The sequence below is a fragment of the Columba livia genome, unplaced genomic scaffold, assembly GCF_036013475.1.
Source record: "Columba livia isolate bColLiv1 breed racing homer unplaced genomic scaffold, bColLiv1.pat.W.v2 Scaffold_133, whole genome shotgun sequence".
Classification (NCBI taxonomy): Eukaryota; Metazoa; Chordata; class Aves; order Columbiformes; family Columbidae; genus Columba; species Columba livia.
This window is the reverse complement of record NW_027043029.1, coordinates 411,591-435,579: the sequence shown is the minus strand read 5'-3', so window position 1 is coordinate 435,579 and position 23,989 is coordinate 411,591. Positions and strand designations below refer to the sequence as shown.

Below are 23,989 nucleotides of genomic sequence, written 5' to 3'. Positions count from 1 at the left end.
CAGGCAGATGGAGAGCTCTCGCAGCTGGCTGGACTCCTGGGAGGAAGGAGGAAAGCCGGACTTCAATCCCAGCAGCTCTCTGCCCGTGGTGAGCAGGGGCAGTATCGGGGCTGACGTGAGGGGAGATGCTCCAGGGTCAGGCTGTGCAGAAGCCCAGAAGCCATCCCACGAGAGCCCAGGGGAGCAGAGCCTGCTCCCAGTGCTGTCCACGGGGCTGGGCTGAAGGGCAGCTGTCACTGCAGGCTGCCCACCCCCAGGGCTCAGTCTCCGTCATCAGCCTTACATCATCAAAGAGGGGCAGGAGCTTTTCCTCCAGCTGCTCGACAGTGGGTCTGGCCTCTTCGCTCTTCAGGTGTCCCATCACGCTGCGGAAGAATGTCAGGACTCTCCTTTTCACTTCTGTGTTGCTGTAGTCGAGCAACCCCACAACTTGTGGCAGGAGGGACTGTATTTTTCTTGCCTGTATGAACAACAGTTTCATTTTTGTGAAAGGATCAAAGACCACCCTGGCAAAAAAGCCAGTCACTGAGTACCAGCCTCCTGTCCAGCTTCATGGCAGGTGGTGGCACAGGAATCTCTGTGGCAGCCTCCTGGCAGGTGGTGGCCATGGGCACAGCCACGGAGATACAGGAGAGCAGGGCCAGGGCAGGGAGGGTTGAAAAGCAATGACTCCCTGTGTCCTGCTCAGCCGTCCCCTTTTCCCACAGGCCCCCATGGGCAGATGTCTTGGAGAGACTCCGTGCCTGGAAAGCTCCCCAGGCAGCCATCAGGCCCCAGCACGGCAGGGAGGGCGTGTGGAGCTCTCACCCACTGCCTGACCCCCAGCCAAGGCCAAGCCAGCACCTCACCCAATGCCCCAGCCCCACCTGCCAACATGGCTCGCTTGACACCGCCCCGCTCACCATGTCAGGACTTTCTGACCCACTGATGATGCCTTCGGGCAACATGGAGTCTATGACCAGGAGTCTTTTGCGCAGGTTTCTTAAGATCTTCTTCAGAGGCCGGGGTGTGGAGATCATCATGTCCCACATGTCCAGGGCAGTCCTGCGAGAGAGCGCTCTGTCAGCAGGGCAGCCTGGGCCACAGCAGCGTGTCCGGCTCCGCGCTGCAGGACGCTTGGGATGCCCTGGGCAGCAGCAGAGGCTGAGCTGCTGCTCCCGTGGGGCTGGCAGGAGCGCAGTGGGGGGCTCTGGGCTGGCTTGCTCAGCTGTGGCTGCTGCGGGCCTGGCTGACCCCCAGCGCTGGAAAATGTGGTGGGATGGAGGGTCCTGCTCCTCGGGGGTGTCCTGCAGGATTCCTTGGCTCTGTGCCCCTCTCCCCACAGTGAACAAGCCCTCGTGGCTTTTGGGGCCAGTACCTGTCTCCTGGTGGAGCGATCCTCAGCAGCGTTGTGAGCACCTTCCCAGGTCTCCTGTCAGCCATGAGCAGAAGCAGGGACGCCACGCTCTGCCGAGCTGGTGCTGTGTTGATGCTGTCCAGGTTTTTGTGGATGCATCTCATGATCTTTGGCAGCTGGAGGAGATACAGGTGAGGATGGCGCTGTCACTGAGTGCAGCCACTTCCTCAGCTGTCCTTCCCATTCCTCTCTGCCACCTTCATGTGGCTTCAGATTCCTGAGACACCAGGGGTTGGGGGGTAGGGATGGAGGAAGGAACAAGTCCTGACAGGGCTGAAGCCTGGCAGGGCAATCCAGCCACTGGCCACTTACATCCGCCAGCCAGAAGTCAGGGAATTCCATGACCATGTCCAGCAAGTCTGTTGCCCGCTTCTTGTCAAAGGTGCTGGAGTCTCTCATGGCCTCGATGAACACAAGGACGATGTCTGTCCTTTCAGAAGTTCTGAGGTATCTCGCACAGGACTACAGGAGGAAGGAAAGAAAAGAAGGAAGTGAAGCCAAATCACACCGAGAGCCCTGATGCTGCTGCTTAGGCAGGCAGTGCCAGCAGCCCTGCAGAGACACCCGACAGCGCTGGTGGCAGAGCCCGCAGCAAAGCTGGCAGCAGGGGCGGCAGTGACTGCACGGGGAGGATGAGAACAGAGGCCCCGGAATGAGGGAGGAGGGTCGGACTCATGGGCACAGGGTGCTGGCCCTGCCGTGAACCAGGGCTTGCTGGTGGCCAGGAGGACTGGGGCTGCTGCTGGGACACTGGTGCCAAAGCCCAGAACCCAAGCGTGTGTCCAGGGCTGGCTCTGTGGGTAGTCAGGGCTTTGCAGGCCCGTGCCGGCCACAGCTCCCAAAGCAGCTGCCTGGGCAGCAGCCCCGCATGGGGCAGCTGCAGGCTGCTCTGGGGTGCAGGGATGGGGAGACGGCCTGGCTGGAGGGTGCCTGGCTCCTTACCGCCAGTGTGGGATGTCTGAATAGCGCAGAGCTCATCTTCTCAATCCTCCCCACAGCCCTCTCCTGCACACATTCTCTCTCAGAGGTGGTGAAGGTCAAGAGCATCTGGGAAGAGAGAAGCTGCTGGTGAGCCCTGGGAGCAGCCAGCACTCCAGCAGAAGTAGCACCGCTCCACTCCTGGGCTGGACTCTGTTCTTAAGCAAAGCCTGTAGTGGGGTTCTGACCCTCAGGCCCCTGGCAGGCTTGGAACAAATGCCCTGGGCCCGCCCTGTGGCCAGGCAGGGAGGCAGATGTCACCCTCTGCGGCCACTGTGCTGCAGAAGAGCCTGGCGGGCAGCCCCTGGTTCCCCGGGGAGGTGGGCACCCTCCCGGCAGCGCTCTCTGCACAGCACCGGGTAGGACTGTCCACTCCAGAGGGGACACCCCATCCCCCAGGGTGAAGAACAGCCCTTGTGAAGCCCACTCTTTGCACACGCCAGACCTGGAAGATATTCTGGAGCAGCTCGCTGACTCTGGAGGCTGAAGAGCCGAGCACCAATGCCTGCAGCATGTTGTCCATGGCTTCCATGGTCTGCAAGGAGACAACGAGTTTTGGCCGTGTTTCCTGCCATCTGTTTCACACACGGGGGACTGATATGAACTCTCAGTGCCAAGAGGCAACTCCTGTGCTGATTTTCTGTGTCTGGGAGAGACTCAGGGGCAAATAATCTGCTACGGGCAGAGCAGCAATTGGCACTGGATGTGGCCAGGCCAACTGTCAGCAGATGAAGGCATGAGGGTGTGAAAGCAGAGCTGAGACCAGCCCTGCCTTGTCTTTCTGGTTATATATCAGCATGGGGTGAACAGGGAGCAGCCAGAGGGACTGTTGGGTCCTGCAGTTCACCAAGCACTTACTTTTAAGAAGAGATAGCGGCCCATATCCTGCATTTTCTCTTCTGGAGGAAGCAAGAAGACACTAGAGAAGCAGGCTTGGAGGAGGCTTGCCTCCTTGCCCTCCAGCGCCCTCTCCACTGCACTGCAAAGAGAGAGGAGCCAGTCACACTTTGGTATTTGGAGCAGGGCCTCGAGATCTCGTGCAGGGTCCCCGGGAGGGATGGGCAGGTACCTCAGTTCGGCAATGGCAAGCATGGCGTTCCACCGCACCGCCGTGCGCAGTTTGTTTCTGGGCTCCTCTTCCAGCAGCACCTGCAGAGCACAGCCGGGATGGGACCTGCAGCTGCCAGCACCCAGCGCCACCAGCCCCTGGCCCTGCCCAGCGCTGTCCTCACAGGGTGCCGGGGGCATCGCCCCCTTCCCCAGAGGCGCCACGTATCCCCTCACCTTGATATTCTCTGCCAGACCATATCTCTGGCAGAAGAGATCTAGGCCCTGTGGAGGGCCGTGGCGCTTGCTGTTGTAGCACAGGTCACAAATGTTCTGAAGAAACGGAATCTTCTGGCTCTCCTCCTGGCAGCCAGGGGACAGAGAGACAAACAGGGAGTGTGAGATGGGGACACACAGCCAGCGGCACCACAGCATGGGGGTGCAGTGCCAATGAGCGCCCTGGGAGAGGCAGCTCTGCCCAGCCAGCACCCTCCAGCACCCGCAGCAGAGCCCCTGTCAGCAGACACCGGCTCAGCCGCCTTCCAAACGGCCATGGTTACCTTTTCTGGGCTGCTGACAAAGGACACGATGGAGTCCACGCGTCTCCTTTCAAATTGGTAGACAGGTAACCAGCCAGCATCTAATAAAGGAGGAGAGCAGGGAGGGCTGCAGAGAGGGTTTGCAGGCAGGACAGAGCAGAAGGAGCTCTGCCCCATGTCCATCCCAGTGCCTGCTGCCCCGGCACAATCTCCCCGTGCGTGTCAGGGCTGCAGGGTGACCGGCAGACGGGCTGCGATGCTGGAGCCAGGCAGGACAGGGAAAGCGCCCAGTGCAGTGGGTGAGGAACTCGCTTCAGACGGGCAGGAAAGGTCCCCGTCCCGCAGCACGGCTGCCTCCTGCCCGCCCAGCTGCCTCTCGCTGCCCGTGCCCTGCAGCAGGAGCTGGGTCCCCTCTGCCCGCAGAGGCTGTGCTGGGGCCGGCTCCCAGCTCCGAGCAGCCCTGGGCTTCAGGCAGCATAATCACCACCCATGGAACCCCCTGCCAGCGTGTGGGGAACCTGGTGTCGACCCTGGTGTCGAGCGGGGAGCGATCGCTGGGCCCCACCCTGCCCAACAACCAAGGCCCCTCACTCACCGATCTGTGGTGGCTGTGCCACATCCACCTGGTTGGGCTGCGGTGGAGATGTGACCTCCTGGGGAGCCCCAACCTCCTCCTGCCAGGCCACCCTGGGGCGGCTGGGGGGTCTCTCCTGCCAGGCCAGCCTAGGGCGGATGGGGGGTCTTCCTGCCATTTTTCAGACAAAGGGAAGGACGAAAAATGGGGAAGGCGGACGCTTTGTCAAAATGCCTCGGTCTTGCAGCTCTGCCGGAGGCAGCGGTGAAGGGTGTGCAATGCGCCCGTGTGCTCCTCGTCGGGGAAAGACGTGAGCTCAGGAGCTCCTTGCTCCAAGTCTGCCGGGGGCAGCTAGAGCTGGGCTGTGGTTGGACTCGATGATCGTAAGGGTCGCTTCCAACCAAGAAGGTTCTCTGGTTCTCTGACAGACGTGGGCTACGCTCGGGGCTCTCGCCAGCTCCGTGCTCGCACCCTGTCCCGTCACCGTCCTGTCGGACAGTGTGGGCTGGGCCCGCAGCTGCACCGATCACATGCGGGGCAGTGGGTGTCACCAAGTGAGGTCACAAAGGGCCCCACTGTGACCCTGTGCCTGGGTGGGGAGGGTCAGGAGGTCCCCTTGGGAGGCTCAGACCAGCTCAGCCCTGGGCACCTGTCTGATTCAAGTTTCAATCCGTTTCTAAAATCTCCAGCACCCATTGCTCTGAGCACAGTCTTGAACAGCCTGCTGCACCGCTCCATTTCCCCAGCGGCTGGTGCATGGTGGGGATGTCACAGACACACTCAGTGCCATCTCCTTGCTCCAGGAGCATCCATCTCTGAGGATGTTGCGGAAAGGAGTCCCGTTGTCTGGCTCAGTTCTCTCTGGGCTGCCAGGGGTGGCAGATGCACTCGATCCCCCAGTCACCCCCAGCCAAACCCACAGCACTTGGGTCCAGGCTCTGGAGGAGGGAAGGGCCTGAGCCGTACCCAGGCCAAGAACTCCTGCCAGGAGACCCACAGGGAAGCAGAAGAGCAGATGAACGCCGGGAACTTGTGGGCACACAAGTCTCAGACACTTTTCTTACCGTGTGCAATGTGACTACGAGTCTATCACTTCATTCCATAAATACGACAGCGTGGATGAGCCACTGTGAGCTCTCCCTGCTAAATAAGTGAGCTGTATGGCAATGGTTTTACTACTCACAGGTCAGTGGATGAGATCAATTTAAGTTTCATATTAATCATTTACCTTAAGTAGATGCACACTAAATATAATCAATTCTTTAGGGACTTAAGGTGGTATGATTTTTAATATACTCTTTGCTTCGTGTTACTTGTAAGCTGGATTTGCTACAATTTTAAGCTGTGAAGTTCTGCTCATATCTACCAAAAGCAACTACAAACTACACTGATCGCTTACAAGATAAGGCACAGGAGCAGCTCTGGCTGTGCCTGCTGAGCACCACGCTGCCCCATGGAGAACAGCAGCACTGGCAGTGACTCCTGGGCCATGTCCAGCTGGGCAGAGATGATCTGAGGGCAGGTTGGCAGCAGACCCTGAGGCTGTGCCGGGGGTGGCCACATCTGGCTCCTCCCGGCAGGAGTTTGGACAGTCCCTTCCCAGCTGTGAGCGCCAGGCCAAGGGCACGGGGCAGAAAGAGCCCTCACCCCCAAGGGTCCCAGCCCCACACTGGCCTCTGTCCCCAAACTACCAAAACTCCTAAATAGGCTCTGCCTCTACCTGAATTAACTTCAGTTTTAACAAAAAAAACCCCAAACTAAAGTGTACTTCTGGGTGAGGATGGACCAGGTTCGGGATCAGGACCAGGGGTGCTGCAGGAGCAGGTGTCTCCCAGCACAGACAGGCCATGGGGACCTGTCGACCCCAGCACCCCTGGGCCCCACCATGGCCCAGTTCAGCAGCCCCGGGCCCGAGGGCTCAGCCCAGGGACAGCCCCACAACCAGGGTCAGAGCGGTTCCTGCTGCTGCCCCGAGGGTCACCAGCCCCAGGCAGCCCTGAGCCAGAGTGCAGCTGTCTGAGCTGGGCTGAGCTGAAAGGGGCTGCAAAACAGCTCATCGGAGGAGGCGATGGAAGAAGGTGCCGTGTGTGTGGCACCAGGGATGAACCGACACCCTCAGTTTGGTATCTGGACCCGTGCTGGGCTTGCACATGGACTAAGCCCCAGCTCAGAGCACAAATCGCTGTTCCCAGCCCTGGGTGCCAAGCGCTGGTCCTGCTCTCTCCTCCCTGGTGTGGCCCGAGCGCACAACTGCCCTGTGGCCTCTATGGGTCTCTATGGGTCTCTATGGGTCTCTATGGGTCTCTATGGTCTCTATGGGTCTCTATGGGTCTCTATGGTCTCTATGGGTCTCTATGGTCTCTATGGTCTCTATGGTCTCTAAGGTCTCTATGGGTCTCTATGGTATCTATGGTCTCTATGGTCTCTATGGGTCTCTATGCTCTCCATGGTCTCTATGGTCTCTATGGTCTCTAAGGTCTCTATGGGTCTCTATGGTCTCTATGGGTCTCTATGGTCTCTATGGGTCTCTATGGGTCTCTATGGTCTCTATGGTCTCTATGGTCTCTAAGGTCTCTATGGGTCTCTATGGGTCTCTATGGTCTCCATTGGTCTCTATGAGTCCCTATGGGTCCCTATGGATCTCTATGGGTCTCTGTGGCCTTGGGGCTTGGGGAATTCAGGTGAAAAGGAAGGACAGACTGGTGTGGGTATGTGATCTCTTAAGTGTCCTGGGATTGCTTTGCTCATCACTCTGTAACGTTTCCTGAGCTATTAAATCGATATGTGCCCAGAGAGGCAAATAAGTCCATGAATCAACTTTCCAATTAAGGCTTCCTTCTTACAAAAAAACACACTTCCATTTTCTCATTGGCAACAGACTGAAAGATGGAAGCTGAAGCAGCATGTGCCTCTTGTGAAAACAGGTAACAACAGATGGTTCCATTCAGTCGATCCTTAATTTATCCCTGCACAAGAAAATGGTCCATTAATTTCATCCCTGGTGTCTGGGCAGGGCCTTGCTGATGTTCCTGTGTCGCAGCAAGTGTGTGCATGTCAGGCTTTCTGCAGATTTGTGACTGAGTTTTCCATTTTCCCTAACAAGGACAATCTTGCTGTGTGCTCCTGAAGTCTCCCGTAAGCTGGTGGTTGAGAGAAGGCTGGGGAGCTCCAGTGAGCTCAGGGAGGACCAGGCAGCATCACAGGCAAAGCAGACGGGAACTCGACTGGGTGAATATTAATGGAATTTATTGACAGAAGAAACAGGAACGTCTCCCCCATCTCTGGGCGGATCACCGTGCACCCTGAACTGACACAGGCAGGTGTAGTCCGGGTGGCCCCAGTTGCTCAGCACTTGCAGCCTGATGTAATTCACAACCCCAGGGAGCTCGTTCTGCAAGGACAAGAAGAAATGAGTCGCCTTTTCCTCTCTGGCCCGTGAGCACTGACAGAAGTGCCAAGGCGACGGCCTCGATCAGCAGCTTCCTTCCTGCTGCCCCGCGGGGGCTTTGACCTGTCGTGGTGCAGACGTTCTTATCCTGGCCCAGGACGTTGTATCAAGGATGGTGTATTTTGGATGATATATCTAGGAGGGTGTACCTGGGATGCTGTATCTGGGATGATGTATCTGGGATTCTGTATCGGGGAACCTGTATCTGGGATGCTGTATCTGGGATGCTGTATCTGGGATGCTGTATCTGGGACGCTGTTTCTAGGATTCTGTATCTAGGATGCTGTATTTAAGATGCTGTATATAGGATACTGTAATCGGGATGCTCTATCCGGGATGCTGTATCTGGAATGCTGGATCTAGGATGCTGTATCTTGGATGCTGTATCCAGCATGCTGTATCCGGGATGCTGTATCTGGGATGCTGTATCTAGAATGCTGTATCTGGGATGCTGTATCTGGAACGCTGTATCTAGGATGCTGTATCTGTGATGCTGTATCTAGAATGCTGTATCTGGGATGCTGTATCTAGGATGCTGTATCTAGGATGTTGCATCTGTGGTGCTGTGTCTAGGATGCTGTATCGGATATGGTGTATCTGGGTTGCTGTGTTTAGGATGCTGTATCTGGGATGCTGTATTGGGGATCCTGTATCTGGGATGCTGTATCTAGGATGTTGTATCTGTGATGCTATATCTAGGATGCTGTGACTAGGATGCTGTATCTGGAATGCTGTATCTGGGATGCTGTATCTAGGATGCTGTATCTAGGATCCTGTATCTAGGATGCTGTATCTGGAATGCCGTATCTAGGATCCTGTATCTAGGATGCTGTGTCTGGGATTCTGCATCAGGGATCCTGTATCTAGGATGCTGTATCTAGGATGCTGTATCTGGGATGCTGTATCCAGAATGCTGTATCTAGGATGTTGCATCTCTGATGCTGTATCCAGGATGCTGTATCTGGGATGTTGTATCTGGGATGCTCTCTAGGATGCTGTATCTGGGATGCTGTATCTTGGATGCCATATCTAGGATACTATATCTGGGAACCTGTATCTGGGATGCTGTATCTAGGATGCTGTATCTGGGGTGCTGTATCTGGGATGCTGTTTCTAGGATTCTGTATCTAAGATGCTGTATTTAAGATACTGTATATAGGATGTTGTATCCGGGATGCTCTATCCGGGATGCTGTATCTGGAATGCTGGATCTAGGATGCTGTATCTTGGATGCAGTGTCCGGCATGCTGTATCCGGGATGCGGTATCTGGGACGCTGTATCTAGGATGCTGTATCTGGGATGCTGTATCTGGGATGCTGTATCTAGGATGTTGCATCTGTGATGCTGTATCTAGGATACTGTGTCTAGGATGCTGTATCGGATATGGTGTATCTGGGTTGCTCAGTTTAGGATCCTGTATCTGGGATGCTGCATCTAGGATGCTTTATCGGGGATGCTGTATCTGGAATGCTGTATCTAGGATGCTCTATCGGGGATTTTGTATATGGTATGCTGTATCTAGGACACTGCGTCTAGGATGCTGTGTCTAGGATGTTGTATCTGGAATGCTGTATCTAGGATCCTGTATCTAGGATGCTGTATCTGGGATTCTGTATCGGGGATCCTGTATCTGGGATGCTCTATCTGGATGCTGTATCTAGGATACTATATCTGGGATCCTGTATCTGGGATGCTGTATCTAGGATGCTGTATCTAGGATGCTGTATCTGGGATGCTGTATCTGGGATCCTGTATCTAGGATGCTGTATCTGGGATTCTGTATCAGGGATCCTGTATCTGGGATGCTGTATCTAGGATCCTGTATCTAGGAGGATGCTGTATCTGGGATTCTGTATCGGGGATCCTGTATCTGGGATGCTGTATCTAGGTTGCTATATCTGGGATGCTGTATCTAGGATGCTGTATCTAGGATGCTGTATCTGGGATGCTGTATCTAGTAAGCTGTATACGGGATGCTTTATGCTGTATATAAGATGCTTTATCTAGGTTATCTGTATAAATATGTGTACCCTGGACCAATAAAGTCAACTATGCTCTGTCACTCACATTGAGTTGTCTCAGCTTTTTCCTCCACTGCTCGCAAGCTTTGGTTTGAAAGACATCAGATTTGGAACGTTAAGGAAGCTGTAACTGCCTTGGTGTTTCCTTCTCCCCGCAGTCGCATTTCTGGCTCTGTCTGTCGAGTTCTGCTCCTCTCCCGCACCAGGTGCTGATCGTGGGGCTCAGGGTGAGGGGGGCAGGGAGGGCGGGGGGTCCGTGGGCTTCAATAAGTTTTGTTTGGGGTTTTTCAATCGCCTCTGTTGACACGTCGTATAACAACTGATTGCTGCAGTGCTAATGAATGAACAGGAGGATGAGCAACAGACTGCAGAAACTGTTTGGCTTTTGGTTTATTGAAAAATTGTGATTTAATTCAAAAAGCAATAAGATCTTGCAGTGGTCTTTTAATACCTAGTGACAGCTTTTTAATGTACCGGTTTGGAACTTTGAGATGATTTTTGATATGAAGCGGCTGATCCATTGTGGAATAGTGCAGGAGTAAACTCTTGCATTTCAGCATTCCTGGCAGATGTGCACCTTGATAAAGACCTCAGACTGTTTGGTTTAATCAGACTTTTGTAGATCCCACCTTCACTGCTCAAAGCACCGGCTGCCAATGTGTTTTCTGGTGTTGTCACTGCTTTCTGAGCAAAGACGGCAGAGGCAGCAGCTCTGCTGGTGGTGTCTGTTTGATTGAAACATGGGTATCTGCAGGAACTTTAACCTGAAAGCTCAGAAAGCTGTGGTCGGTGGTATATCTGTGTAACGTTTGTAGATTCTTCTGCAGATGTTCTTATGCCAACGAGCACGGAACGTTTGTGAGTGTGACCTGCTGTGCGGTTAGAAGGAAGAAAGATGTGTGAGCTGCAGCAGCAGGAAGGCTGCAGCCGTGTAAGCCGGGGTGCAAACGGCACGAAACGGGCTGCAGCGGCGGAGCCCTCGGTCCCGGGCCGTCCCGGGCGGGCGCAGCCCGAGCGCTCCCGGCCCCGCTGCCGCTGACCCGCCGGGGCCGGGGCCGCGCTGCGGGCGGACAGCGGCGCTCTGAGGCCGCCGGAGGCTCCGGGCCGGGAGGGGGGGCGGGGCCCGGTGGCGGGCGCGGACGGGATTGGCTCCTGCGCGGGATGGGCGGGGCCACGCTGCAGAAGCGCGCGGGCCGAGGGGCGCGTGCCGCCGGTGCGGCGGCGGGAGCAGCGCGCGAGGAGCGGCGGGGCCGGCGGTGAGCGAGGGGCGGGCGGACAGCGGGGAGACTGGACGGGGCCGCCCCGGTCCCGGCTGAGGGGGGAGGCTGGAGGGGGAGGGACGGGCTGGGTTCGGCAGGAGGAAGGCGAGGGGCAGCCAGCCGCAAGAGCGCGGCCCCGGGCCGGGCCGGGAAAGGAGCGAGGGGGAAACACGCGGGCGGCTGTGAGGGAAGGGAGCCCCGGGCTGAGCGCTGCGCGGGGCTCGGGCGGGGCCGTGGGGCGGGGGGGGGGAGCCCGTGGTGCCGCAGGGCAGAGGGAGGAAAGCGAGCGGGAGGGGCCAGCGCCGGGTCGGGAGCGGCGCAGGCGGGGCCGGGGCCGCCGTGGGGGCGCCAGGGGGCGCGAGGGGCGGGGGCGGCGCTGCCGCGGGGAGGGGCCGGGAACGGGGGGAGCGGCGGGAGCGGCGGAGGAGCCTGAGGGCGGGACGGCGCGGAAGGAGCTTGGGCGGGAAAGGCTGAGGGAGCTCAGGGAGGGGGTGACATCGGGGAGGCTTTGGCGGGAAAGGCTGAGGGAGCTCAGGGAGGGGTGACATCGGGGAGGCTTTGGCGGGAAAGGCTGAGGGAGCTCAGGGAGGGGGTGACATCGGGGAGGCTTTGGCGGGAAAGGCTGAGGGAGCTCAGGGAGGGGGTGACATCGGGGAGGCTTTGGCGGGAAAGGCTGAGGGACCTCAGGGAGGGGTGACATCGGGGAGGCTTTGGGGGGAAAGGCTGAGGGAGCTCAGGGAGGGGTGACATCGGGGAGGCTTTGGCGGGAAAGGCTGAGGGAGCTCAGGGAGGGGTGACATCGGGGAGGCTTTGGCGGGAAAGGCTGAGGGAGCTCAGGGAGGGGTGACATCGGGGAGGCTTTGGCGGGAAAGGTTGAGGGAGCTCAGGGAGGAGATGGCGTCGGGGAGGCTGCAGTGGGCAATGCTGAGGTAGCTCAGGACGGGATGGCACTCAGGTGTGGTTTCAAAGGGAAATGCTGAGGTACCTTGAGGAATGGACGCTGGGCTGGGAACTATGAACACATCAGGTTGGTTCAGAGAGTGTTCATGACAGAAATTTGTGCAGTGAAGGATTCCAGCAAAGAGAGGGAGAAGAGCCAAACTTAGATCAGGCCTCCTAGGACGCCTGCAGGTTTGGGGACAGGGATGACGAGGTTGTTAATCCGGTCCTAACTGTTTCTTTCTCTGTCCCTCTCTTGCAGCACCTGACTGAATGGAGGAGCAAGTGGACGGGAAGCTCCTGCGCCACACACAGATCACATTTGTTATAAATAAGAGCCAATGAATCGATTCTGAGTCAATCAATCGATTTTATTTAGCAAGCGGTAATTAGGCAAAACAGCGCTGGGTGACCGGGGGAAGCTCAGTTCCGCCAACAGGCACACCACTCAACTTTTCGTGTGTGCTTATATATGTTATACGCTCGTTCACACGCTGGGAATTTCCGTCTCTGGAACTTTGTCATCTGTGGCACCATCCGGGAGTCCTGTCATCTGTGGCACCATCCGGGAGTCCTGTTATCTGTGGCACCATCCAGGCAGTCCAGGCATTGGCTTAACTACTACTACAAGGTTCTACAAAACATAATCAAACTTGCACAAGCGCAGTTACTGCTTACAACAATACGCATAATATAATCGAATCCTACTCGATTTGTTCAACATTAACCATTTTGGCCATCACTTATTACAAGGGTGACCGTGCTGTTCGACACGGGGTTGTTCTGCTGAACAGCTCTGGGGAGAACTGGAAGGTTCTTTTCCTTCCCCCCCCTCGCCTTGTGAGGTAAACCGTGGGGAGCCAGTGGTTTCTGCAGCCCCTGAACTGTTGGCAGCCAGCGGATCTTTCACCCGTTTCTCTTGCAGGACATGTTCCCTGTGGCCTCATCTGCCACCCCGACAGGGAGCACATCCTGTACCCCCTGGGCTGTACGGTGCTGATTCAGCACCTGGACACTAAGAAACAGAGTTTCTTGCATGGCCACGCCGATAACGTGTCCTGCGCTGTCGTGTCCAGGGATGGGATGTACGTCGCTTCAGGACAAGTCACCTGCATTGGACTCAAGGTGGGTAATGCTCTGATTTTAACCGCTTAGTATTGACCAGAGAAATTGGAGTTGGCTTGCCAGTGGTGGGAACACCTTTCGTTTATTTTTTCTTTGGTTGGAAAATAAATATCTGCAATGGGAAGATGTTGAAGGGAATGGGAAATTGTAGTTACTCCATTGCTGGATGTGCCTTTATGTTTTTGTAAAACATGAAGCAGTTTCCCTAGGATTGAGGGATTTTTAGTTCCAGTCCTTTTTATCCAAAGTGTTGTGGGTGTGTGGCAGCCAAAATCTCATTAGACATTAATTAATAAATGCTGGTTTATTTCAAGTGAGACCTGAGTTCCAGAGCTGCTTAGGACTTTCAAAAGCCCTTGACAGGTACCTACCTGCATTTTCAGACCTCTGAAGTTCTTTTCGTTTTATTTTTGCCTATTTGAAAGACCTCAAGACACTTGGAAGGGATCAGGTTTTAGTGCTTTCAGTATTTTAAAACCTAAGTCAAATACTCAGTGTCTCAGGGTAAATGTAGGTGCTGAAATGAAGCAGAGCTACTCAAGTGCTCAGCTGGAATAATGCTTCTTACAGCACCCAGTCTGAAGCCTCTTTGTGTCAGGGGTGCCCAGGGCTGCAGAGAAGCTTGGGCTGGGCTCCTTCGAACAACTTTCCTGCCAGAGAACGTTGTTCTCCCTGATCCTGCGAGTTACAGCTCATGCTCTGCCATCCCCCCCTTCTGCTTTGCCCCGCAGGCAGACGTCATCCTCTGGGATTTCCCAAAGCAGGAGTTACTTGCTCGGCTCTCGCTGCACGAGGGCAAAGTCGAGGGACTCTCGTTCTCGCCCAGAGGCATTTATCTTGTGTCCCTGGGAGGCCAGGACGACGGCAGGTAAGGATTTCCGCTTCTTGGCACAAGATTTTTGACAAGAATCAGATTCTATGGGCGGCCTGAGACGTTTTTCCAGGGAGGGTGGTGAGAGCCTGTCCCGGGTTGGCCAGAGAGGTGGTGGCTGAACCATCCCTGGAGACATCCCAGGCCAGGCTGGACGGGGCTCTGAGCACCCTGAGCTGCTGAAGATGTCCCTGCTCATGGCAGGGGGGCACTGGGGAGCTGGGAAGGTCCCTCCAACCCAAGCTGTTCTGTGATTCTGTATGATGTGAGTCGTGCTCCGCAGAAGGAATCTGATAAATCCACGTAGCCTTGCTTCAGGAGCAGGGGATGTAAACTGCAATTCCACACTTTGGTGACAAGTTTTTTCTTGGGTAGAATCTCTACAAAGTTACTTCTGTTGTGTGTCCTGGTAGGAACAGACTGCAGGACAATAGGCTTTGTCTTGCTTTTGTTTTTTAGTAATTGACTTCCAAGCAATGTCAAAAAGCGAAGCTGTTTCAAGGCTTTCTTCTCCTGCAGGGTGATGGTGTGGGACGTCAGTAAGAGAGAGGCTGTGTGCGGGAGCCCGGCCTCGCCGCGCAGCGCCGGCAATGCCAACGTCGTCATGTTCTCCAGCTGCAGGGACGAGGTGTTTGTCACTGCTGGAAAGTAAGGGTTTGTTGAGAGGAACGAGCAGAGCGAGAGAACCCCTGGCCCTATTTCCTTTGACAAAGAGTCTTTGTTTAACTACAAGGAAACTTAAGCAACTGTGTGCTTGTGTTGTTTCTTTTTACTCTGAATGGACTCATGAATACCCGTCAGGTTGTAGCTTTAAGGCATTTCTGCTTGTTCTCCATGTAACAATATGTTTTCAGAGCAGCACACAGGGGCCCACGTGCGTCACTTCTGCTCCTGATAGCAGGATTTTGTACTCAGCATTCCCCGTGCGGTGTTTAACATATTGAGTTGCCAGTGTTTACACAAGAAAAGCAGTCAATGAGTGCCCCTGAACAATGGCTAATTAATGTCGAAACAAGGATGTCTTGCCGGTCGTTGGATGATCTCCTGTCCTCACCAGATGTGATGTACAGTTGGTCACTGGCTTGTAACAAAAGTTGTACAAAACGTCGCGTTTTGCAAGGATTTGCGGCAGCGCCCATATATCCAGGCTGACGTTTAAACGCGTTGAGGGCCTGCACCTCCCTGTACATCAGGGACGGCTTTGGATGCTCTTGGCTGCACTCGCACTTATGAGTGCTCGCCTTTGCAATTTTAGCACTTTGGTAAATGTAAGGGTGACTCTGCTTAAAGATATGACATCGTCTCTGACATCGTCAATTAAATTGCACTAGAAAAGAGTTGAAAGTGTCCTCACATATGTTTTTGCTGAAGCCTTAAGATTTTTGATTTCCCTGGAAAAAGTTTCCATAAGAGACTTCTCTGATATTGTTCTTTTTCTCCGTATTGAGAGATCAGAATAACGGAGCCTTGTGAAGGCTTTTTACTTCTTGTAGCACTGAAAAAACGTGGAGGTTTCTGCATCTGTGGATTTGATCCCACTCTGTTTGTTCTTATAGTTTCACCATTCGAGTGTGGGAACTCGATACAGCAACTAAAACAATCCATCCATCTGAATGCTACGCGGGGCAACTGAGAGGAATCAGCGTGTGTGTTCAGGTACGTTTCAGCCAAGATGACTTTGCTAAACTAAGAAACTCTGTACAGACTAGAGAAAAACCACGAGTTTCTCTAATAATGCTGGAAATGTTGGTCCCAAGCGCGTGACGGCAGTGAAGTTCCTCAGCATTGGCCATGGCAGTTGATCTCCCACGGCCTCTGGGAAAGAGTGTTCTGGATGCTCCTCAAGAGAAGCAGCACGTCTTACGGTCACGGGCTCCGGCACCCGTATTTTTATGCTTCCAAATATGATCTAGATTTGGTTAGAAAGTGTCTGGCGTTCAGCAGTGTTCTGGATCTGTGCGTGTGATGGAACAGAAACATTGGCTGGGTTCCCCCAGGTGAACTCTTGGCAATCCACTGAACTAAAGCTGTTGATGCAGCCCAGTGTCAGGCGTGGGACACGGGTCTCAGGATCCAGACCGTGATCTCTTTTTCTTTATGCTTTCTTATAGATGACAGACGATGATGGTGATTTTCATCTTGGCACGACGAGTGGAGATGTCCTGAAAGTGAACACAAGCAGCAAGGTGCTGACTGCCTGTGGGCCCCAGAAGAAGAAGTTGAGCATGGTGAGTAGCAGCTCTGTGACTCCAATTCTGTCCTTGTCCTGCTCTTTGTCAGTGACTGAAGGTAGAGCAACCTGCGGGAGAACCATCACAAAGCGGGTTCTCAGACTAACGCTTTTCCTGCGCTGTCAGGAACGACCCCTGAACGACCACCAGAGGACACTGCGCATGCTTAGAGTAGTTCCAAGGTGTTGCAACTGATATTGTGAAATAATTGTGTAACCTAATGAATATGCAATATACACGTTGTAACTTCAATGAATATGTATGTAACCAAATTGTATAGAATGGTGAAGTTTGAATCAGTGGTCGGAACCAGCTTTGGGTGCGAGCCCCTGGTTTCCCAGCGCTGAAATAAAGCACCGCATATAACTACGCCCGTGGTTCTGTGTCCTGAATGCTGACACCGCCACGGGTGTAAGTAAAACTTCTCGCAGGATTGCGAGTATATTTATACTTTCCGTGCACATATGCACGTAGAACTTTCCGCGCTCCATTTGAGCGCGTATAAATTGACCCTCGCCGAATCGCGGGTGTATTTTCCTCCCGTGCACATATGCATGAGTAACTTTCCGTGCGCATCTGCCCCTTGGGGGGCTGGTGGGAACCCCCTGGCACGTGGCTCCATCAGGGACATGTCTGGTCCACTCCCCGGTCTCAGCTGCTCCGCTTCAGTTGGAGAGTGCAGAGTGCCAGCTCTGCTGGGCTGAGCATCCCCGGTTTTGGGATGCAGGAGGTTTGCTCAGGGGCTTTCCTCCTGCCTGTGCAGGCAGGGCAGGCAGGGCTGGCAGCTCCCCTGCCCACGGGCCACACTTTTGCTTGGCTGTATGAACAGCCCTTGTCTCTTGTAGGGCCTTGCGTGGCTGGGCTGGCACCGCCGGCATCGCCTGGCTGGGGAAACTGAGCGCCCATCAACTCGAGCTGCCCGGTGCTTTCCTGCCACTGCAAAGCGCTGCGACACGGCGGCTGTGGGCACCCCGGGGCGGGGCACGAAGCTGCTGCGTCCCCCCAGTTCTGGATCCCCCGACCCAGAGCAAAGCGCTCCCCTCCTCCGGCTGCCGACAGCCAGCCTGGCTTCTTGCACAGCCCCCTGGTTCCCCCCTCACCCCGTCCCCCCAGTTAGTCCCAGGGGGTGCTTCTGAAGCCCATGGACACCTCAGCCCCAGCCGGGGTGCAGGATGGGCCTCTGCTGGCTCTGCCCTGGTGCCCACTGGTTTGCTCCCCGTGCTCCCTCTGGGGACCCTGGATACCACTGGATCCACCTGGGCACCCCCAAAGCACCTTTTTAGCACTTATTTTTCTCCTGGAAAAGCAAACACAGGGGGCTTTCTGCCATCCTGCCCCAGGGACCCCCACTCAGACCACACCGGCGCTTGGTTGCCCATCGCCATTTATTGCAGCCGCTGCCTGCTCAGCGCCCGGGGCGGTGGGACCGGGGCCGGGACCCCCGTCCTGCCCGGCTGTCAGGGGGTTGTTTCGCTGCGGGGGGGCTGGATGGGCGGCAGCAGCTTCGGTGCCTGGGTGAGGCGTCCGGGAGATGAGGCTGGTCGGCGCTTCAGCACGGCTAACAGCAGCGGGGAGGCGGTGCCTGGGGGCGAGGGGCAGGGTCAGCCACAGACACCCACCAACAGGGTCCTGCCCCCACCCTGAAGCACACAGGCTGTTGTCCCACACTGCCCAGCACCACCCCACATGTCCCCCCAGCTCCCTCCAGCTCCACCACAGGGACCGGCTGCCCCAGCAGCCAGTGCTGCCCCCACAGCCCAGCCCAGAGCCCAGACCCCCGTCCAACCCTGCCCAGCTGTGGGCACAGACCCGTCCCCCCAGACAGCAGGGTGTCCTCTGCCCCCCGGTGCCCTGACAGGGCCATACTTTTCTGGCTCCTCGAGGTCGAGGTCTCTGGGGTGGCCGTTGGTGTTGTGGGCAGCTGAGAGCCCCCCATCATGGAGAGCTGCTCGTCCTGCCGCTTCCCATCAGTGCCGTCCTGGCCCGACAGCTGCATCGCGTCCTTCTGGGAAGGGGAGAGCGTGTGACCCAAACACGGGGCCCCGTTCCGCATCCCCCAGCAACCCTCCCCCAGCCAGCTCTCCCTGGGGAAACCGAGGCACAGATCCCCCCGCAGGCTCAGCATCCCCCTCCCCACCTCTGTCATCCCTACCTTGTTGGGGCGGCGGGCGCTGGATGGGGACGGCCGTGGGGTGCTGGGCGGTTGGGGCTGGAAGCGCGGGGGCGTGACGGTGTGTGGGCCCCCGCAGCTCCGCGGAACAGTGGGGTATCTGCACTCGCCCGTCCGCTCCCTGTGGGACAGGACATGGGGGTGCTCAGGGCCCGGCAGGTGGCACCCCATGTGTCACTCGACGCCAGGGAGGGGTCGGGGGGTGCTCCCTGTTCGGGGGGCAGTTACTCACGGTCCAGGCGCCAGCATGTGGAGGGGCCGGTCACAGGACAGGCAATGGAAACCGGGCAGCAGCTGCCTGGAGGGGGGAGAAAAGGGCTGGGGAGCTCCTGGGGGGCACAGCCCCACCTGCACACCAGCCACAAAAAGCCTCTGCACCCACCCCCCAAGACTGGTTGAGGAGGGCTCCTCCCACACGTGCCCCTCATTGTGCCGCCTCTATCGCTGCGAAGCTGCAGCTGGCAGGAGCACAAGGCACAGCCGCTTGCTCAGCATCCCCAGGGGCGCTGCCCACATGGCTCCCACGCCAGGTACCACACCGGCACGAGCCGGGACAGCCAGCAGGAACAGGGCCAGCACTGCCAAAGCCGCCACTGTCCCCATGGCACTCACTTCCTAATCCCAGCGGCATTGTCACGCTCTGCCTGCAGCGCCTGCTCCTGGAGCTGCCCGCTGAGGCTCTTCCACCGCTCCTCCTGCTGCTTCCGGAACGCCCCCAGCTCCCGGCGGTCCAGCTGTGGACGGGTGACACCCTCAGCCAGCTACCCCAGGATGGGACATGGCGGTCCCCGGGGGCACAGCCGGGAGGGGGGACCCTCGCAAGGATGCTGCCTTAGGCTGCCAGGCCCCAAGGTGCCAGTGCTGCGTGGAGGGGACGAGCCCTCACCTTGCAGTCCATCTGTCTCTGCAGCTCTTTCTGGAACTGGAGCCAGCCGTTCTCCTGGCCCGTCACCCGGCTCGTCACCTCCTCCATCATCTTGGTCAGCCGCTCCACGCACGCCTCAAGCTGGCTGCGACTGACTTTGTCAGCCAGGGCGGCTTTGTCTGCTTTCTAGCAACAGGGAAAGGCAGGAGAGCGGTGGGGACAGGATGCAGAGACAACAGGAGAGGGGAAGTGGCTACGTGGTCCTGTTCACCCCATCACCCCCGTGGCGTTGGTCCCACCAGCCGAAGGAACTCGAGGTCACAGAGGGACCTGGCAAGGGACCTGCAGCCGGGCTAGAAATCCTCCCTCCCCCTGGCTGGTTCTGCCAGCCGGCACCCAAGGGACAAGGGGTGTTTGTCACCCTGCCCGGGACACCCTTGACTGGCACCGGGGCCCCTTGAGCCCGTACCTCATCGATTCCCAGCACCAGCAGCTCCTCCTTGTCTGCTTGCTTCTTCTCCAGCCTCCCCAGGGCCTGGGACAGAGCCTTCCAAGGCAGACAGCAGCCCGTGATGCCACGGCAGGGTCGGAGCTGCCCCCGGCCAGCCGAGCACCCCCTGCCTCCCCACCCCATCAGAAACCTCCAGGAAAGGCATGGGGAAGCTGTGCAGGGCTGCGAGCAGGGTGGCAGGGGGACAGACCCCTTGGGGTCCCAGCCTGGGCTCTGCCTGCGCGTTACAGCCACCCACCTTGACGTCATTCTGCTCCTGCTGGCGATCCTGCTGCAGGTTTGCAAGGTCCGAGCTCAACTTCTCGTAGCCTTTTTGGAGCTGCACGATGCTGGTCTGGAGGCACTTGAGCTGCTCGTCCTGCTGCAGGGACTAAGAGGACAAGGCGGTGCTGAGCAAGGGGGTGGCTGCCCCACGGGGGCAGACCCAGGGTATTTTGGCTGATGGCCACGGGCCCTCAGTGCAAGCAGGACATTTGCTCCAAGGCTTTAATTCCCTTCCGTGCTGCTGACTCCGACAAGCCAATTAGGGGGGCAGCGAGGGGCTCCCCCACGTTAGAGCAAAGCAGAAATGCCTGGGGGGTCCTGGCAGCTCAAGCCCCCTACACCGCATCTCCTTACCTGTCTCCTCCACTTTGGATAACTGTCCACCTTGCCGCCCGCCTTCTGGGCCAGGGACTGCACCTGCTCCTCGAGCTTCTCGCAGCGCTGGAGGAGCTTCCCCAGCAGCACCCTGGTGTCCGGGCTGCAGAAGTGGCACCCTGCGTGCTCGTGTCCCCCGCTCTGCACCGTCGCCCTCGGCTCGTCCACCTGCTGGCAGGGGAGGAGGAATCAGCTCTGAGCCGGGCTGGGTGCCGCCCACAAGCCCAGGTGCCGTGGAGGCTCCATGGCCCCATCCAGCCAGGGGACGTGGCCGGGACCCCGCCAGGACTCCCCCCGAGCCAGCGGGGGCTGGGAGCGCTGCCCCCGGGCCTCACCTCTGCCTGCAGCTGCTGCGCTGTCTCCATCACCAACTTATTCACGTACTTGGCCGCAAACTGCTCCAGCTCGGCCTGGGTCGGCTCCGGCTGCTTCCCCAGCTCCTTCCGCTCTGCCTTGACCTTCTGTCCCTTGGGCCTGGCCAGCGAGATGGGGGCAGGGGCAGGCTTAGCCTTCATGGGGGTGTCCCTCGGCCCCCAAACTGGGATGCTCCCAGACCCCAGGATCCCTCGCAGCCCTGCGGGGTAGGAAACCCTCTCCCATCCTTTTACCGCGGCTGTCGGGTCATCTGGCCGCTGCCGCCTGCTTTTCTGCCGGCTCCAGCCCCCCTCGTCTTTCTGGGAGCATCCTCCACCTTGCTGATCTGGGAACGGCAGTGGGGGCGGTGAGGGCACAGCCCCCTGTGTCATTCCGGCACGGGGACCCTTCGGCTGCCCCCTCCCTGCCCAAACTGGCATCCCCGCAGCCCCTCGGGGACTGCTGCCGGCTCACCTTCTCCTCCTCCCCGTGCAGGGCCCTGGCCATGTCTTGTAGGAAGGACACCTGGCACCTGAGGTCGGCCAGGATGCTGGTGATGCTCTCCCGGCCTAGAGGGACATGGTGCAAGGGGATGTGCTGTCGGTGAGGGGGTCTCTGAGCATGACGAGCCCCTGACCCAGGGTGACCCCACGCCAAACAACCCCCGCCAGTCCTCCCGTGCTCTCACCTCCCTTCGGGAAGAGCCGGCGCAAGTTCTCAAGATCCGCATGTTCTGCTTTGGTAGATTTAAGCTGCTCCACCTGCTCTTTCAGACCAGTGCAGAGGTGGCCGAGCTGCCCAACCTGGGAGAGAACCTCCCGCATCTCCGACTCGTAGCTGGAGGTGCTGGTGGAGCCCCAGGGCTTGGCCGGCTCTTGGGCATCCCCTGGGATGGTGGCTTGGGAGCTGGAGGACCCAGGCTGCACCCCAGGGGTGCTGGTGTGGGTCCCAGGGGATCCTGGCTGCATCCCCGAGGTGCTGGCCTGGGCATCAGTGGCCCCTAGCTGTGTCCCCAGGCAGGTCCTGGCCTGGGTGCCCCGTGATCCTGGTTCCAGCCCCGAGGTGCTGGCCTGGGTGCCCCGGGATCCTGCCTGCATCCCCGGGGTGGTGGCGCCGGCACCAATAGACCTCTTGTGATCAGAGGGAGCGCCTGACAACTTCACAGGGGTCGCTGGTTCCCCCTGTGTCCCTGCTCGCATCCCTGGGGAGCCAGACCCTGCAGTCCCCTTGCCGGTCTCCATCCCAGGCCGTGTCCCACGTCCCTTCGGCCCCAGTGCTGAGCTCTTCCTGGCCTGGCTGTCCATGGCCACCTGGGTGGGCTCAGCAGGGGCGGACTGGCCCCCACCGCCCTCCTGGGAAGAAGAGGCAAAGGGCAGCACGTTTACTGGCAGCTGGGCAGCCGTGAGGACAGACCCCAGAACCCCCCGCCATGTCCCCAGTCCCTGTCCCCAAACCACCATCTCACAGGGCCAAACTCGTGTTGAACATGAGAGCCCAAATGCAAAGGGATCACGGGGTCAGCCCAGCCATGGAGCTGGGGGGATGGGACACCCAGGGATGGGACCCGCAGCATCACTGCCCAGCACCCCAACCCACAGGCTGTGCCCCGAGGCAGGAGGGCTGGTGTCCCCGAGGGAGTGGGGGACGCAGCCGCCTCCTGTCCCTGCGCAGCCCGGCAGCGTCCTGGGGCTTCCCCTGGAGCTGGGCGAGGAGAGGGACACCCGTTCAGATGTGGGAGCGGGATTTAAAGAGTATCCCCAAATGAACTGGGGCAGGAGACAGAGGGACGGCGGGCAGGGCTGTGCCTGGGGGCCGTGGCTGAATTGCACGGGCAGAGCTTTATCTCCCCTCCTCCCCTCCCCTGGATCTGTTTTGAGGGCTCTCTAGTTCAAAAGTGCCTTAGCAACTCCTGGGACACCCTTCCCACTCTTCCCTCCTGCTGCCCTTCACGCTGCTGACACCGATGGCCGTGGGGCACGGGCACAGTGTGACAGGGCAGCAGGAGCGGGGAGGGACGAGGACCCAGCTCCCTCCCAGGGCACCAGGGGATGCTCACCAGGCCAAGCGTCTCCTGGATCTCCTGGATGTCCTCGGCCAGGCCGGAATGCGCCTCCTGCAGGGCATGCATGTCCTCTGCCAGGCCGACATGCGCCTCCTTCATCTCCTGGATGTCCTGGGCCATTCCAGAATGCGCCTTCTGCATGGCCTCCTGCATCTCCCGCATGTCCTCTGCCATGCCAGAGTGCGCCTTCTGCATGGCCCGCACGTCCTCTGCCAGGCCGCACTGCGCCTCCTTAAACTTGTTGATCTCCTCCCACAGGTGCTGGAGCGAAGCCCTTTTCTGGGAGAGCGGGTGGGGGGTGAGCCCAGGGGAGGGTCCCTGGGGACCTGGGCCCCGCTGTGCTCTGCTGCGGGAGCTCGGGCTTAACCCAGCCCTTGGGCTGAGGGCGGCACGACGGCAGCGCGGAGCCCGGAGGAGGGGGCGTCTCGTGGGGGAGCACCCAGGGACCAGCAAGAGCATCTACCTTGGAGACGGCTCTCTCCTCCTCTTCGGTTGTTGTTGGCATCAGCTCCTTGGCCATGGAGGAGACCTCGGAGTTGCTCCCGGTCCCCTCCAGCTGCTCCTCTGGTTTCCAGAGCTGCTGCCCTGTGCCCAGGGCTCCGTCCTCCTCCTTCTCCTGGCCAGGCTGGTCCTTGCTGTCCTGGTCCGTTGCCAGGCCGGGGGCCGGGCTCTGCCCTGGCTCCAGGACAGACAGCTGCTGCTGGCCCAGCTGCCCGATGATGGCCTCGAGCAACTTGTGAAGCGCCACGAAGTCAACAACCCCCAAATTGGGTGTCCCGATGGCGGCGTTCAGCATCTCCAGCAGACCGAGTGTGGCCATCGCTGCTGCTCTGCCGGAAAACACGGAGCCTGGTGTGGGAAGACGGGAGCTTTTCTGTCCGGAGCTGATCTTGGAGGGATGGGCAGCCAGCAGCCTTTCTCCTGCTCCTTCTTGCCACAGAAAGCGATCAGTCACCAAA

The 23,989-nt window shown here is 58.1% G+C and overlaps 1 protein-coding gene and 2 long non-coding RNA genes across 3 annotated transcripts; 1 reads left to right on the top strand and 2 right to left on the bottom strand.

The window, feature by feature from the left end:
- Positions 1 to 549: 549 nt before the first annotated feature.
- On the bottom strand, positions 550 to 2,448 carry LOC135577680 (uncharacterized). Its single transcript, XM_065047803.1, has 4 exons — positions 2,339 to 2,448; positions 1,709 to 1,858; positions 1,358 to 1,512; positions 550 to 1,044 (listed from the first exon to the last, which is right to left on the bottom strand). Exons 1-4 carry the CDS (start codon positions 2,441 to 2,443, stop codon positions 804 to 806), a joined length of 651 nt encoding a protein of 216 aa, XP_064903875.1. The 5' UTR covers positions 2,444 to 2,448; the 3' UTR covers positions 550 to 803.
- A 13,309-nt stretch (positions 2,449 to 15,757) lies between these two features.
- Positions 15,758 to 16,799, top strand: LOC135577676 (uncharacterized). The gene is made up of 2 exons (XR_010469342.1): positions 15,758 to 15,854; positions 16,310 to 16,799. It is a non-coding gene; the product is annotated as an uncharacterized LOC135577676 (long non-coding RNA).
- A 997-nt stretch (positions 16,800 to 17,796) lies between these two features.
- Positions 17,797 to 18,439, bottom strand: LOC135577668 (uncharacterized). Its single transcript, XR_010469338.1, has 2 exons — positions 18,296 to 18,439; positions 17,797 to 18,011 (listed from the first exon to the last, which is right to left on the bottom strand). It is a non-coding gene; the product is annotated as an uncharacterized LOC135577668 (long non-coding RNA).
- Between the last annotated feature and the right edge of the window lie 5,550 nt (positions 18,440 to 23,989).

Excerpts from the sequence above, each read along its gene's own strand:
- LOC135577680 (XM_065047803.1), bottom strand. The coding sequence starts at position 2,443 with ATGCTCTTGACCTTCACCACCTCTGAGAGAGAATGTGTGCAGGAGAGG. Across the intron at positions 1,859-2,338 it reads TCAGACATCCCACACTGGCG|TCCTGTGCGAGATACCTCAG; the intron begins GTAAGGAGCCAG and ends TTCCTCCTGTAG. Across the intron at positions 1,045-1,357 it reads ATCGCTCCACCAGGAGACAG|GACTGCCCTGGACATGTGGG; the intron begins GTACTGGCCCCA and ends GCTCTCTCGCAG.